The sequence below is a fragment of the Oryctolagus cuniculus genome, chromosome 18 (genome assembly GCF_964237555.1).
Source record: "Oryctolagus cuniculus chromosome 18, mOryCun1.1, whole genome shotgun sequence".
Lineage (NCBI taxonomy): Eukaryota > Metazoa > Chordata > Mammalia > Lagomorpha > Leporidae > Oryctolagus > Oryctolagus cuniculus.
The window spans coordinates 50997103-51011901 of NC_091449.1; the positions used below are offsets into that span (position 1 = coordinate 50997103).

At 49.6% G+C, this 14799-nt stretch overlaps 1 protein-coding gene and 1 long non-coding RNA gene across 3 annotated transcripts in view; one reads left to right on the forward strand and one right to left on the reverse strand.

Annotated features, from left to right (window-relative positions):
* The window catches only part of RANBP10 (RAN binding protein 10), an 86229-nt gene that overhangs the window by 23356 nt on the left and 48074 nt on the right, over positions 1 to 14799 (reverse strand). For both annotated transcript variants that reach the window (XM_008257482.4, XM_017342304.3), the window contains exon 4: positions 60 to 227. In XM_008257482.4, the coding sequence (XP_008255704.1) occupies positions 60 to 227 (168 nt within the window). The remainder of the gene's footprint in view (positions 1 to 59; positions 228 to 14799) is intronic.
* Positions 272 to 11038, forward strand: LOC138846559 (uncharacterized). Its single transcript, XR_011384052.1, has 2 exons — positions 272 to 569; positions 8933 to 11038. It is a non-coding gene; the product is annotated as an uncharacterized lncRNA (long non-coding RNA).

Below are 14799 nucleotides of genomic sequence, written 5' to 3' on the forward strand. Positions count from 1 at the left end.
CACTCGTTAATCAAAGAGGCTCCATAGGGCAAACCCTCCAAGCTCTCTTATGCACCTACCAAGGCTATGGCCATTCTTGGTGTAGAAGCAGGTGCCGTTGATGAGATTAACACAGCAGCCGATCACATCTCCGGTGGTGAATGTGGGACCATAGGGCTGCCCAGTCCCCGAAGAGCAGAAAGAATGCCCATCATCACCATGGTAACCATAGGAATGTTTGTCCCAACCTGTGGGGGAAGAGAGCAGCAACAGATGAGTAGAGGTACTTGAGAGAGGAGCAAGACAATCACAGAAGCCCCCTGGGTCTCTGCCCCTCTCCCCACTCTGCCCCCACCTCAGTCAGCACTTATAGCCTCTCAAGAACCAACTGCAGACAGAGTCTGACTGCGCCCAACACACAGTCTGGCAGTGAGCCTCGCGGGTCAGCCCCGTTGAGGAGTGACCTTGAGCTTTGGTTAACAGGAACCCAAATCATGAGCGACCTGGAAGGGACTCATCAGAAGACAGCGAAAACCAAGGGAGGACTTGTGAAGGAGCGAGCGGAGAGCTGAGCTCGGAAATGCATCATGGTGGGTTGTTCAAAATGTTTTTTTTTTTAAATGAGTTGTGATTTACATAGAATAAGTTCATTCCCTTTTAACTGTCCAGTTCAAATGAATTTTAACAAATGTATACTATTATTTTATCACCATTCTAGTCAACAAATCACTTTCATTGCTAAAAAAAAAGTTTCCTCCTGGCTCTCTGCAGTGATCCATTCTCCACAGTCCCAGTCCCTGGCAATGCTTATCTGATTTGTTCCTAAGGTTTTGTCTTTTTAAGAATGTCATATATTGGCTGGTGCTGCGGCTCAATAGGCTAATCCTCCGCCTGTGGTGCCGGCACACCGGGTTCTAGTCCCGGTCAGGGCGCCGGATTCTGTCCCGGTTGCCCCTCTTCCAGGCCAGATCTCTGCTGTGGCCCGGGAGTGCAGTGGAGGATGGCCCAGGTCCTTGGGCCCTGCACCCGCATGGGAGACCAGGAGAAGCACCTGGTTCCTGCCTTCGGATCAGCATGATGCGCCGGCCGCAGCGGCCATTGGAGGTTGAACCAACGGTAAAGGAAGACCTTTCTCTCTGTCTCTCTCTCTCTCTCTCTCACTGTCCACTCTGCCTGTCAAAAAACCAAAAAAATGAAAAAAAAAAAAAAGAATGTCATATAGGTGCTGGCGCTGGGGCGCAGTGGGTTAAAGCCCCAGCCTACAGGGCCAGCATCCCATATGGGTACCAGTTTGAGTCCCAGCTGCTCCATTTCTGATCCAGCTCCCTGCTAATGCACCTGGGAAAGCAGCATAGGGTGGTACAAGTCCTTGGGCCCCTGGCACCTATGCGGGAGACCTGGAAGAAGCTCCTGGCTCTTGGCTTCAGGTTGGCTCAGCTCTGGCCATTATACACATTTGGGGAAATGAACTAGAGGATGGAGGAAGGACCTCTCTCTCCCTCCCTCCCTCTTGGCTTTGTCTCTCAAATAAATAAAAATAAATCTTTTTTTTTTTAAAAAAGAACATCATATAGATGGAATCTTAGAATATGGAGTGAATACGGCCACCCTTGGTACAGTTCTGGTAGTCCATTCCTTTTTAGTGATGAGTAGTACTCTCTTATAGCTACACCATACTCTGCCCACTCATTCCACAGTTAATGATATTTAAGTTATTCCTAATTTTTGGCTATTATGAATAGGCAAATAGGTATTTACACAGAGGTCTGTGTTTTTATTTCTCTTGGGTAAACACTGTGCTTAGAAGTTGTATTGCTGAGTCACAAGATAAGTGTATGTTTAACTTGATAAGAAACTGCCAAACTGTTTTTCAGAATGGTTGTGCTATTTTATGTTCTAATCAGCAATGTAGGAGATCCACAACCAGCAACTGATATTCTGTTGTTCAGTATTTTTTCTTTTAGCTATTTATAGTATGCATATGGTAGTATTAATATCATTGTAGTTTTATTATTAGTATTATTAATAATAATAATTCGAGAAGCAGAGAGTCAGAGAGAGATAGAAAAAGAGCTCCCATCTACTACTGGTTCACTCTCCAAATGGACCACAAATGGCTGGGGCTGGGCTGCAGCCAAGCCAGGAGTTGAGAATTCAACCCAGCTTTTCCATGAGAGTGGCAGGAACCCAATTACTTGAGCTATCAAATGGATCAGGGAACTGAGCCCAGAAACTCTGATGGGAGGTACAGATATCTTAACAGCCAGGCTAAACACTCACTCTTCATTGTGGCTTTAAATTTCCATTTCTCCAGTGACCACCTTTTCATATACTTATCTACCATCTGCTTATTAGAAAATTATTGATATATTAAAAAATTCCAAAGAATCTTAAAAAAAAAAAACACCATAACTCATAACTAACTGATAAATTTTGCAAGGTTTCAGAGTACCAGATGAATGTATTAAAAAATATATATTGTGAACAACCCAAAAAAAGGGAAAAAGAAACAATAAAAAAGAAGAAAAAACAAAGAAAAAAATACATATTGTGCTTACATAGATATATACATGCACAAATAAACATTTACCCACTTAAAATTAAGACTTCTGAAGTGTGCCATGGCTTAACACAGGAAGGATGAGTGAAGGCAGTCACGCCAGGAGGGGCACACAGGAAAAAGCAAGAAGGCGGGGCTGGCACTGTGGTGTGGTGGGTTAAGCTGCCGCCTGCAATGCTGGCATCCCATATGGACACCAGTTCAAGTCCCAGCTGCTCCACTTCTGATCAAGCTCACTGCTAATGCTCCTGGAAAAGCAGTGGAAGATGGCCAAGTCCTTGGGTCCCTGCACCCACGTGGGAGAACCTGGGAGAAGCTGCTGGGTCTTGGTTTCGGACTGGCTCAGCTCCAGCCATTACAACCATTTGGGGAGTGAACCAGCAGATGGAAGCGGATGGAAGATCTCTCTCTCTCTCTGCCCCCCTCCTCCCGGAACTCTGCCTTTCAAATAAATAAAATAAATCTTAAGAAAAAAAAGAAAAGAGGCCGGCGCCACAGCTCACTAGGCTAATCCTCCGCCTGTGGCGCCAGCACCCCAGGTTCTAGTCCTGGTCGGGGCGCTGGTTCTGTCCCAGTTGCCCCTCTTCCAGGCCAGCTCTCTGCTGTGGCCAGGGAGTGCAGTGGAGGATGGCCCAAGTGCTTGGGCCCTGCACCTGCATGGGAGACCAGGAGAAGCACCTGGCTCCTGGTTTCGGATCAGCGCAGCACGCTGGCCGCAACACACTGGCCGTAGCAGCCAACTGGGGGGTGAACCAACAGAAAAAGGAAGACCTTTCTCTCTGCCTCTCTCTCTCACTGCCTAACTCTGCCTGTCAAAAGAGATGAGGAGAGGAGAGGAGAGGGGAGGGGAGGGGAGGGGAGGGGAGGGGAGGGGAGGAGAAGAAAAAGCATAAAGGCAGGTAGGATAGGGGCTGGCAGGCTGATCTGTCCTGAAAGACAGCACCCCAGGCAGCTTCTCCAGCTCCTGCCTGCTTCCTCAGGGTGTGAGCAGCAGGCTCCTGGGAGTCCCTTCAACACCCCCTTTTCCTCATGAGCAGATGGACAGGAGTAGGACCTCTCCTGGAGGCAAGGCAATGGGGCAGGGCATGAACATTCACAGTCCACATGTATGGATGGGGCAGGGCACAGGGTGTGGCAGGCTATAAGCAAAGGTGTGGGAGTGAGGATGGACAGGGTCAGTGGTTGACGAGGGAAGAGGAGGGCATGACTGGGGAGGTGGGACACACCAGACCCTGGGGCCCAAACTCTGCATGCTTTGGACCAGTGAGTTCTAGGGCAAGTTGGCCTCACGGTCCCAGCACCTGCCCCAAGTCTTCTGTATCCTGAACTTTCATATCTTTTTAGTGAGGACATCTCTGGTTAAACAAAGATTCTCCAGAGCCCACAGTGGGGAACAGATCAAAGCTGAATGGTTTGGGGCCGGCGCCGTGGCTCACTTGGTTAATCCTCTGCCTACGGCACCAGCATCCCATATGGGCGTTGGGTTCTAGTCTCGGTTGCTCCTCTTCCAGTCCAGCTCTCTGCTATGGCCCAGGAGGGCAGTGGAGGATGGCCCAAGTCCTTGGGCCCTGCACCCACATGGGAGACCAGGAAGAGGCACCTGGCTCCTGGCTTTGGATCAGTGCAGCGCCGGCCATGGCGGCCATTTGGGGAGTGAACCAACGGAAGGAAGACCTTTCTCTCTGTCTCTTACTGTCTATAAATCTGTCAAAAAAAAAAAAAAAAAAAAAAAAAAGCTGAATGGTTTAAGTGATCCAAGTGCCCCCTCCTGAACCTCCTACTGCATCCTAAGAAAACTTAGCATGAGAACAGCTCAGGGCTGGCTTTATAGGGGACAAGGCCTGCACCTGGAGCCAGGCTCTGTTCTCACAACTCCCCAGAGATACTGCAACTGCCTGGCTCAGGGACAGGGTGCTGCTCTGAGCACCAACCTAACTTCTAAGTTTGACAGCCCCAGCAGTGGCGAGGCCTTTCTTTGCTGGTGGGGACACAAGTCATTTGGTCTTAGGGAAATGGCTCTTCTGAGGCAGAGTAGCGCACATCACCTCACAAAAGGCAGGCAGATGAAGCTAATCACAGTCACGGTCCCTTCCTGGGCACCAACTTGGGAGGCTCAGGAGTTCCTGGCAACAACTCTGTGGAAGACTACAGATGATGGGCAGCCAGCTGCACAGCAGTGAGAAGCAAGGAGACCCTCGTCCCTCCAGACCTGGCTCAGAATGTTCCTGGTGGCCTCAGGCATGCCCACCAGCTTCTCACTCAGGACCGAAACCCATGGTACACAGCAGCCACAGCAACGCTCCCCTCTTTTCCCTTCCCCCTCCCCCTCATTCATACAGAGCATGCCATTCTCATGTACAATCAGTAACTGACTGCCGTTTGGACAACACCCCATAACCCTCTGTGGCAGGCACACCATTACCAGGGTCTTGGATACCCGGGGTAAGGTAGAGCTCTCCTTGGTGCTGTTCAACCAGCACAGCTCTCCTCTATAAAGTCCAGTCCACTGCTCCTGTGGCCACGGGGCCACACTACTCAGCAAAGCCTCTGCCCATTTCAAGTGCTCCCCTGAGAAGTCCTTCAGGAGGGCCATTTGCTATGCCAAGGGGTTCTCGCAGAACTATGCCCACAGACAAGTGATGTCCACGGGTCCTCCTATTTTGACAATGCATTATGATCCAAGCCTAGTGCTTGTCCCTTCAAGCCATAGATAACACTCTTTGGCCCTCCCCTAGCACACAGCCCCATGTCACCTGGTATACCGCTTGGTTCCTACTCAGCCTCTCCAATCACCATTCACTGTGCCTGGGATTCACCCTGCCCCCTCCATGCCATGACCATGAATGAGCTCTTGGGTCAAGCACCACACAGTCTCATCACCAGTTCCCCAATGCCCAGCACAACAGGAGTCTAAGAGGTAGTACAGGTGTGTGTACAAGCATACATGTGCGTGCTGCCAGTGACCAGTTCCCACTGTCAGCACACCTCTGTCTCACATAAGGATGATCCTGTGTGTCAGATCTTCTATGCAGATTTTACTGTCCAGAAGGTCTACACTTCCTCAGATTGAAGCAACACATACTCTAGAAAACCTTGCAATAATTTACTCATTTGATTAATCAAAACTAGTCAAATTACCAGGAGCAGTCATCTCTTACTCAGTGAATATTATTTGGGTGAAATTTATGTCTCAGTATAGAGGAGCTTAATAACCATTACCAAAACAACAGATGCTTACATTTGCAAAAAACCTAAGATAAAAATTTAAGTACTTCAAATATTTTTTTTCAAAAGCAGACTGGAGGCTGGCGCTGTGGCAAAGTGCATGAAGCCTGGTGTCAGCATGCCATGTGGGCATCAGTTCGAGTCCTGGCTGCTCTGCTTCCAATTAAGCTCCCTGGTAGTGTTCCTGGGAAAATGGCAGAGGATGGCCCGAGTGCTTGGGCCCCTGCATCCACATGGGAGACCTGGAGGAAGCCCCTGGCTACTGGCTTTGATAGGACCAGCTCCAGACAATGTGGCCATTTGGGGAGTGAGCCAGCAGACAAAAGATCTCTCTCCCTCTTCCTCTCTCCCTCTCACTCTACTTTCAAATAAAATCAATAAATCCTTTAAAAAAATAAAGAGACTGGGGGACAGTGCTGTGGCACAGTGGGTTAAAGCCCTGGCCTGAAATGCCGGCATCCCATATGGACACCAGTTCTGGTCCCAGCTGCTCCTCTTCTGTGGCCTGAGATAGCAGTGGAGGATTGCCCAAGTCCTTGGGCTCCTGCACCCACATGGGAGACACAGAAGAAGCTCCTGGCTCCTGACTTCAGATCAGTGCAGCTCTAGCCATTGTGGGAACTGAACCAGCAGATGGAAGACCTCTGTCTCTGCCTCTCTCTGTAACTCTTTCAGATAAATAAAATAAATCTTAAAAATAAAATAAAGAGGCCGGCGCAGTGCATGGCTCACTTGGCTAATCCTCCACCTGTGGCACCGGCACCCCAGTTTCTAGTCCCAGTTGGGGCGCCGGTTCTGTCCTGGCTGCTCCTCTTCCAGTCCAGCTCTCTGCTGTGGCCCAGGAGGGCAGCAGAAGATGGCCCGAGTGCTTGGGTCCCTGCATCTGCATGGGAGACCGGGAGGAAGTACCCGGCTCCTGGCTTCGGATCAGTGCAGTGCCGGCCATAGCAGCCATTAGGGGAGTGAACCAACAGAAGGAAGACCTTTCTGTCTGTCTCTCTCTCACTACCTATAACTCTCTGTCTCTCTCACTGTCTGATTCTGCCTGGCAAAAAAAGTAATTAATTAATTAATTAATTAAAGAAACTGTATTTTGGTAAAACTAACAGAATATTTAGATTTTTACTAAAGCTACAAATATGGATTTCAAAAAGTTTTATTTTTTATATTTATTTATTTATTTGAAAGGCAGAGTTACAGAGAGGCAGAGAGAGAGAGAGAGATCTTCCATCTGCTGGTTCACTCCTCAAATGCCACAACAGTAGGAGCTGGGCCTACCTGAAGCCAGAGGCCAGGAGCTTCTTCCTGGTCTCCCATGGGGGTGCAGGAGCTCAAGGGCCTGGGCCATCATCGACTTCTATTCCAGGCCATAGCAGAGAGCCGGATGGGAAGCGGAGCAGCTGGGACTCAAACCAGCACCGATATGGGATGCCGGCACTGCAAGCACAGGCTTTACTCACTATGCCACAGCACTGGCCCTGGATTTTTTTTTTTTTTTTTTTTTTTTGACAGGCAGAGTTAGACAGTGAGAGAGAGAGAGAGACAGAAAGGTCTTCCTTCTGTTGGTTTACCCCCCCAAATGGCCGCTACAGTGGGCACGCTGCGCCAATCCGAAGCCAGGAGCCGGGTACTTCCTCCCGGTCTCCCATGGGGGTGCAGGGCCCAAGCACTTGGGCCATCCTCCACTGCCTTCCCTTGGCCCTGGATTTTAAAAGTTAAAAGGCACCGGCGCTGTGGCATAGCAGGTAGAGCCACCTCCTGCAGTGCTGACATCCCCTATGGGCACCAGTTCAAGTCCCAGCTATTCCACTTGCGATTCAGCTCTCTGCTATGGCCTGGGAAAGCAGTAGAACATAGCCCAACACCTTGAGGGTCCCTGCACCCATGTGGGGTACCCAGAAGAAGCTCCTGGCTCCTGATTGCCACAGCTCCGGCAGTTGCAGCCATCTGGGGAGTGAACCAGTGGATGGAAGACCTCTTTCTCTCTCCCTTTGCCTCTCTTCTCTCTGTGCAGCTATGACTTTTAAATAATAAATAAATCTTTAAAAAATAAAGTTAAAAAAAAAACATGAAAGGGTGGGCCTTTCACACAGCAGTAAAAGGTGCTACTTGAGACACCCACCTGGGTTCAAGTCCTCGCTCTGCTTCTGATTCTAACTTTTCTATTAATGTGCATCCTGGGAGGCAGCAGATGATGACTCAAGTACTTGGGATCCCTGCCACCCACGTGGGAGACCCAGATTAAGTCGTGGGCTCTGTGCTTCTTAGATTGGCTGAGTCTTGGCTATTGCGGGCATTTGGGGAGTGACCAGTGGATGGAAAATCAATCTTTTTTTTTTTTTTTTTTTTTTTGCCAGGCAGAGTTAGACAGTGAGAGAGAGAGAGAGAGACAGAGAGAGTTATAGACAGTGAGAGAGACAGAGAGAAAGGTCTTCCTTCTGATGGTTCACTCCCCTAATGGCCGCTACAGCCGGCACTGCACCAATCCGAAGCCAGGAGCCAGGTACTTCCTCTCAGTCTCCCATGCGGGTGCAGGGACCCAAGCACTCGGGCCATCCTCCGCTACCCTCCCAGGCCACAGCAGAGAGCTGGACTGGAAGAGGAGCAACCAGGACTAGTACCTGGTGCCTCAGCCAGGACTAGAACCCAGGGTGCTGGCACTGCAGGCAGAGGATTAGCCAAGTGAGCCACGCACAGCGCCAGCCTCTTTCTTTCTTTTTTTTTTAAGATTAATTTTTATTTATTTTAAAGAGTTACAGAGAGAGATAGAGCCAGACAGAGAGGTCTTCCATCCTCTGGTTCACTCCCCAGATGGCTGCAACGGCCGGAGCTGCACTGATCCGAAGCCAGGAGCTTCTTCCGGGTCTCCCACATGGGTGCAGGGGCCCAAGGACTTGGGCCATTTTCTGCTTTTTAGGCCATAGCAGAGAGCTGCATCAGAAGAGGAGCAGCCAGGACTAGAACCGCTGTCCATATGGGATGCCGGTGCTTCAGGCCAGGGTTTTAACCAGCTAAGCCACAGCGCCGGCCCCTCTCTTTCTAACAAATTGAAAATAAAATAAAAAACAATATTTGTCAATTCAAGATTTATCATCACCTCAGGTTGGCTGCAAAAGAGCTAAGTTTTCCTGCTTTTCTAATTCCCAAATGACTTATCAATCTACATAGATTTGAACAAAGGAAGAAAATGCACAGAACATGTGGTAGGCTTGAATAAGCCCTGACAACAATGTCCACGACCTAATCCCCAGAACCTTGGAAAATGTTGCTTTCCACAATAAATAGGATTTTGAAGTGAATAAATTAAAACTCTCAAAATTATCCAGGAGATTATCCTGGATTATCTGCCAGATGGGCCCAATGCAATCACAAAGGCCATCTTAAAACAGAAGCTCTAATACTGCTGGCTGAAGATGGAGGAAAGGGCGTAAGTCAAGCTGGAAAACACAAGGAAACGGACCGTCCCCAAGAGCCTCCAGACAGAATTCAGTGCTGCTGACACTTTGACATTAGAACTTCTGCTCTCCAGATCCGTCATTATTGCTTCAAGCACTACTGAAACTAGCATTGTACTCTGTGGCTAAAGCTATGGAGCATCTAGAAGTATCAGTGCTGTGAAGCAATACCTCAGCTTCCTGCTTCCTGCTCCTCCAAGTGTTGTGATGTCATAAGCTTTTCCAAGAAAATCACAGCATTCTAATTTGTCTTCAGTGGAAGCTCTCACCTTATGGTCAATATTTTTCCCAGGCAAAATTAAGAGCCTGTAATGGTGATTAAGAGTGTCAATTGTTAAATCAACAAGGGGAGTCACTGTGCACTTACTCCCCATGTAGGATCTCTGTCCTTAATGTGTTATACTATGCGAACTAATGGTAAAACTAGTCTTCAAACAGTACTTTGTGTGTCTGTGTGGGTGCTTAATATATACTAAGTTGATATTTTGTATATAAAGATAATTAAAAATGAATCTTAATGAAGAATGGGATGGGAGAGGGAGTAGGAAATGGGATGGTTTGTAGGTGGGAGGGAGTTATGGGGGGGAAACTGCTATAATCCAAAAGTTGTACGTTCAAAGTTTATATTTATTAAATAAAACAAAACAAAAAAAGAGCCTGTGATGTATACATGTGTGTACCTAACAAGTCTGTATATGCACGTAGATGATTACATGTGGAAATGGCATTTTGGGGTTAGAAACAGTATCACACACCTGCTTTGGTAACAGTGATTGTGGCATGATTTACAGCCACTGAGTTGCCTTTCCTTTCTCTAGAAAGGACAAATACTGGCCACTCAGCACCAGGTCATTGACCAAGGCCTACACCATGGTATCTGCAAAGTGGCTGGCCATCAGGAAGTCAGAGTACATGCAAGTAAACAGGCAAACACGAAACATGTGGTAGCTCAGATCTGTTCTGAAAAAAACAGGATGGGGATAGGACTGCTCAGGATGGGGCTGCCAAGTGAATCCTTGCTGAGGGGGTGACCGTGAGCAGAGGTCTACTTGATAAGAGGATCAGAAGGAACAAGCTTTAGGGTAAAGGGAATGAGCTCAGCCCATATTTGAAGAGTGGCCAGCAGGGCTGGGGCTGAGTGAGACTCAGGAAAGCCTCCGCAGAGCAGGCAGGCCACGAAGGGAGTAGGTGCTGAAGGGTGAAAAGAAATAAGGCAGTGCCCAGGTTCTTGTCCTGAACCAACAGGCAGATGGTGGAGCTGTTTTAAGAGAAAGGGAAGGGCCACGCTGTGACATAGTGGGTTAAGCCTCTGCCTGCAGTGCCAGCATCCCGTAAGGGTGTCAGTTTGTGTGCCAGCTGCTCCTCTTCCAATCTAGCTCTCTGCTTACGGCCTGGGAGAGCAATGGAAGATGGCCCAAGTGCTTGGGTCCCTGCATCCGCATGGGTGACCCGGAAAAAGCTTCTGGCTCCTGGGCCGGCGCCATGGCTCACTAGGCTAATCCTCTGCCTTGCGGCGCCGGCACACCGGGTTCTAGTCCCAGTTGGGGCGCCAGGCCGCAGCGGCCATTGATTGGAGGGTGAACCAACGGCAAAGGAAGACCTTTCTCTCTGTCTCTCTCACTGTCCACTCTGTCAAAAAAAAAAAAAAAAAAAAAAAAAAAAAAAAGAAGAAGCTTCTGGCTCCTGGCTTCAGGTTTGCCTAGTTCTGGTCATTGCGGCCATTTAGGGAGTGAACCAGAGGATGGAGGGCATTTCCCTCTGTCTCTTCCTCTGTTTGTAACCCTGTCTCTCAAATAAATAAACAAAATCTTAAAAAAAAGGGAAGATGGCAGCAGAAGCAGGTTTTTCAGAAACACTAAGTTTGAGTTGTCTTCACAGACATCCAAGTGGCTGAAGACTGTACAGGGCAGGTGAGAGGATGGCAGGTCCAGGGACTTTGTGACTCTATCCCAGATGGGAGACTCTCTGGAAAATACTGGTGTGGACAAAAACAGATCACCGGAGGATCTTCCTACTGTGCTGTCCTGATACAATTCTTTCTGTTGTTCCTTTGGGAGAAGTCAGGCTAGAACAAATGCACACTAGAAGCTCCAAATGGCTGAGGCAATGTCAAAGGGTGCAAGGTGCCTAAATGGATCCAGTCATCCTGCCCCCAGTGAACCTTCTCCTGGGCCCTGAACAGCCAGCTCTACAAGAGGCAAACTGGTACTGCAGCTGCTGTTCATGAGGAATCATTCCACATTCTGCACTGAGTCTGCTGTCAGCCGCAGGCTAGGTCCTCACTTGGTAGACTGACCTCTGTTAAAGAGACTCTGGAGTGTAGACACTAGTGCAGGGGTTAAGTCATGGATTGAGATGCCCTCATCACATATTAAAGTCCTGGCTGCTCCACATTTTATTTTTTTTAAGATTTATCTATATATTTGAAAGGCAGAGTTAGAGAGAGAGAGAGAGAGAGAGAGAGAGAGAGAGAGAAAGAAAGAGAGAGAGAGAGAGAGATCCCTAACTGTTGGTTCAGTTCCTAAATGGCTGCAATGGCAGGAGATGGGCTGATCCAAACCAGGAGCCAAGAGCCTCTTCTGGGTCCCCCACATGGGTGCAGGGGACCAAGGACTTGGACCATCTTCTAGAAGCTGCTTTTCTAGGTGCATTATCAGTGAGCTGGATCAGAAGTGGAGCAGCTGGGACTTGAACCATCGCCCTTACGGGATGCCAGCACAACAGGTGGTGGGCTTTACCTGCTATGCCGCAGCGTTGGCCCCTGCTCCACATTTCTGATCCAGCTTCCTGCTAACATGCCTGAGAGGCATAAGGTGAAAAGCTTAAGTACTTGAGTCTCTGCCATCCATATTGGAGATTCAGATGGAGTTCTTGGCTCCTGGCTGTTGCAGGCATTTGAGGAATCAATCAATGGATGGAAAATCTCTCTCTCTCTCTGCCTTTCAAACAAATAAAGACACTTTCGTGTTTTTTGTTTGTTTGTTTTTGTTTGTTTGTTTGTTTGTTTTTAAAGAGAGGAGATAATCTGAAGCCATGAGTGCCAGCTTAGCCAGTATGACTAAGGGCCTCCGCAGACTAGTCACAGCATTGTCCCTCTTCCCACATGGTAGGTCCTAGGTAGTCACTCACCTCCACAGATCCTGGTTCCCTTCTCTATAAAATGAAGAGGCATGGGGCCAGTGCTGTGGTGTAGCGGGTAAAGCCACCTTCTGCAGTGCCGGTATCCCATATGGGCACCGGTTCGAGTCCCAACTGCTCTACTTCCAAACCAGCTCTCTGCTATGGCCTGGGAAAGTAGTAAGATGGCCCAAGTTCTTGGGCCCCTGAACCCACATGGGAGACCCAGAAGAAGCTCCTGGCTCCTGGGTTCAGATCAGCCCAGCTCTGGCCATTGCAGCCATTTGGGGAGTGAACTATAGGATTGAAGACCTCTTTCTCTCTCTCTACCTCTGCCTCTCTGTAACTCTGCCTTTCAAATAAATAAGTATATAAATCTTTAAAGAGAGAGAGAGACAAAAGGTGAGAGAGGCAGAGAGAGAGAGAGAGAGAGCGAGGGAGGGAGGGAGAGGGAGAGGGAGAGGGAGAGGGAGAGAGAGGCCTAGGCAGCAATAAGGTTCCCTAAGACCTGGCACCTCACACCTCTGTCGCTTGCTGTTAAGGTCCAAGCTAGATAGGGGTAGGTTTCTCTCCCTTGAAGCAAAGTGCTCTGACTAAAGGGATGACATTAAGCATCTTTGTGTCCTCCTTGCGTAACGTGTGGCTGGCATGTGCTGGGGAAATGTTTACTGAAAGGGGAAATGTGGTCAGGAGCTGCAGGAAGCCTGGTGTACAAGGCTGTCAACGGGTCAGCCCACGTCATGACATCGTGCTAGTGGGCGACTCTGTGCCTGACTGGGAGTCTTGTTACCATTATTATTTTAAGAAAAACAGCTCTGCCTAGCATTGCACCCCCACTTACAGAGACTGACAGTGAGGTCACTTCTGGGCCCTGGGAAGAGGCCTGCAACCAGGCTGAAGACAAGGCTCTGCCCTCAGTAAGACATTTCACTTCTCTGGGTCTCAGTTTCCTCACCCATGAAGCAGGCAGGGGATACAAATACCTGCTGAAGCCGGCGCCGTGGCTCAATAGGCTAATCCTCCACCTTGCGGCGCCGGCACACCGGGTTCTAGTCCCGGTTGGGGCGCCGGATTCTGTCCCGGTTGCCCCTCTTCCAGGCCAGCTCTCTGCTATGGCCAGGGAGTGCAGTGGAGGATGGCCCAGGTGCTTGGGCCCTGCACCCCATGGGAGACCAGGAAAAGCACCTGGCTCCTGGCTCCTGCCAGGATCAGCGCGGTGCGCCGGCTGCAGCGGCGGCCATTGGAGGGTGAACCAGCGGCAAAAGGAAGACCTTTCTCTCTCTGTCTCTCTCTCTCACTGTCCACTCTGCCTGTCAAAAAAAAAAAAAAAAAAAAAAAACAAATACCTGCTGAATCCAGATGACTCTATGGTTCTAAGTCCTCTAAGGGGTCCACAACGGAGTCCAGCAGGTAGGTGACCCTTCTAGGTGACCCTCCCCTCCAGCCCCACCACCCTCAGCTTTAATACATGACACCTCGTTCCTCACTTCTTCCTCACAGCATGGGCTGTCATGCCTCTCTGGGTGGGCCTGATGTGAGGCTGGAGATGTGCCTGGAAGTGAGAGTTGTTGCTGTATGGCAAGGCCAGAGATGGCTGCCTGGGAGGCCAGTGGGTTGTGAGGTCAAAAGAGAACAAGCAGGCACCACCGCCTGGGAGAGGCCTGTAGGAGTCATTTCCAGCCAGCTCAGGCTCAGAAGGACGGCTGACGCTGCAGGATGAGGACAATACTCGGATAGAGCACCACCCAACTCACCATTCTTCCCTCTCCAAAGAGAATGGGCCTCGTCACTCCAGAGAAAACGGACAGGCAGCCAGCCTGGCACCCACACAGAAAAGCCCATTCCCTGCTGTGCTGGGCACCTATCATAGGCTGGGGACACAAGGAGAAGCCCATCCACATTCAGGTCAGGAGGCAGCAGGCGCCAGGTGCCTGTTTCAGTATCACTCACTTCCCCTGCGTCATCACTGAGAAGGGAAGTCCCAGTCACACAAGTGAGACGGTGGCTGAGGAAACAGCTCCTCATCTTGGCAGTCCCAGATGCCATCCGGGTTGTAATGCTCTAGAGGTGGGTGCCAGGGACTCCAGCATGACTGCTCTAGGAATCCAGCCCATGTCACTCCCATCTGTCAGGACATGTCAAGGGCTCCAAACCCACGGCAGTGAAGGATGGAGAGGACTCTTACTCTGAGGGGAAAGATACCATGCCTTCAGCATGTGTACCCAGAAACCTGGAAGGGGGTAGAGTTGGGGCTGCCCACTAGGTGCTAGTCCCAGCCCAAGCCTGACCAACACACCCTGCCTCACTCACAAAGCTAGTCTGAGTTCTGGCCACTAAACCAGTCATCTCCCAACAAATGGGTCCCCGTCATCACTGGACTCTGGAGTTGGGGAGACAGGTATGATCCCAACCATGTCAATTCTTGGCACCTACCAAGTTCTCTTTGAAGAATTCTTCTTTCAG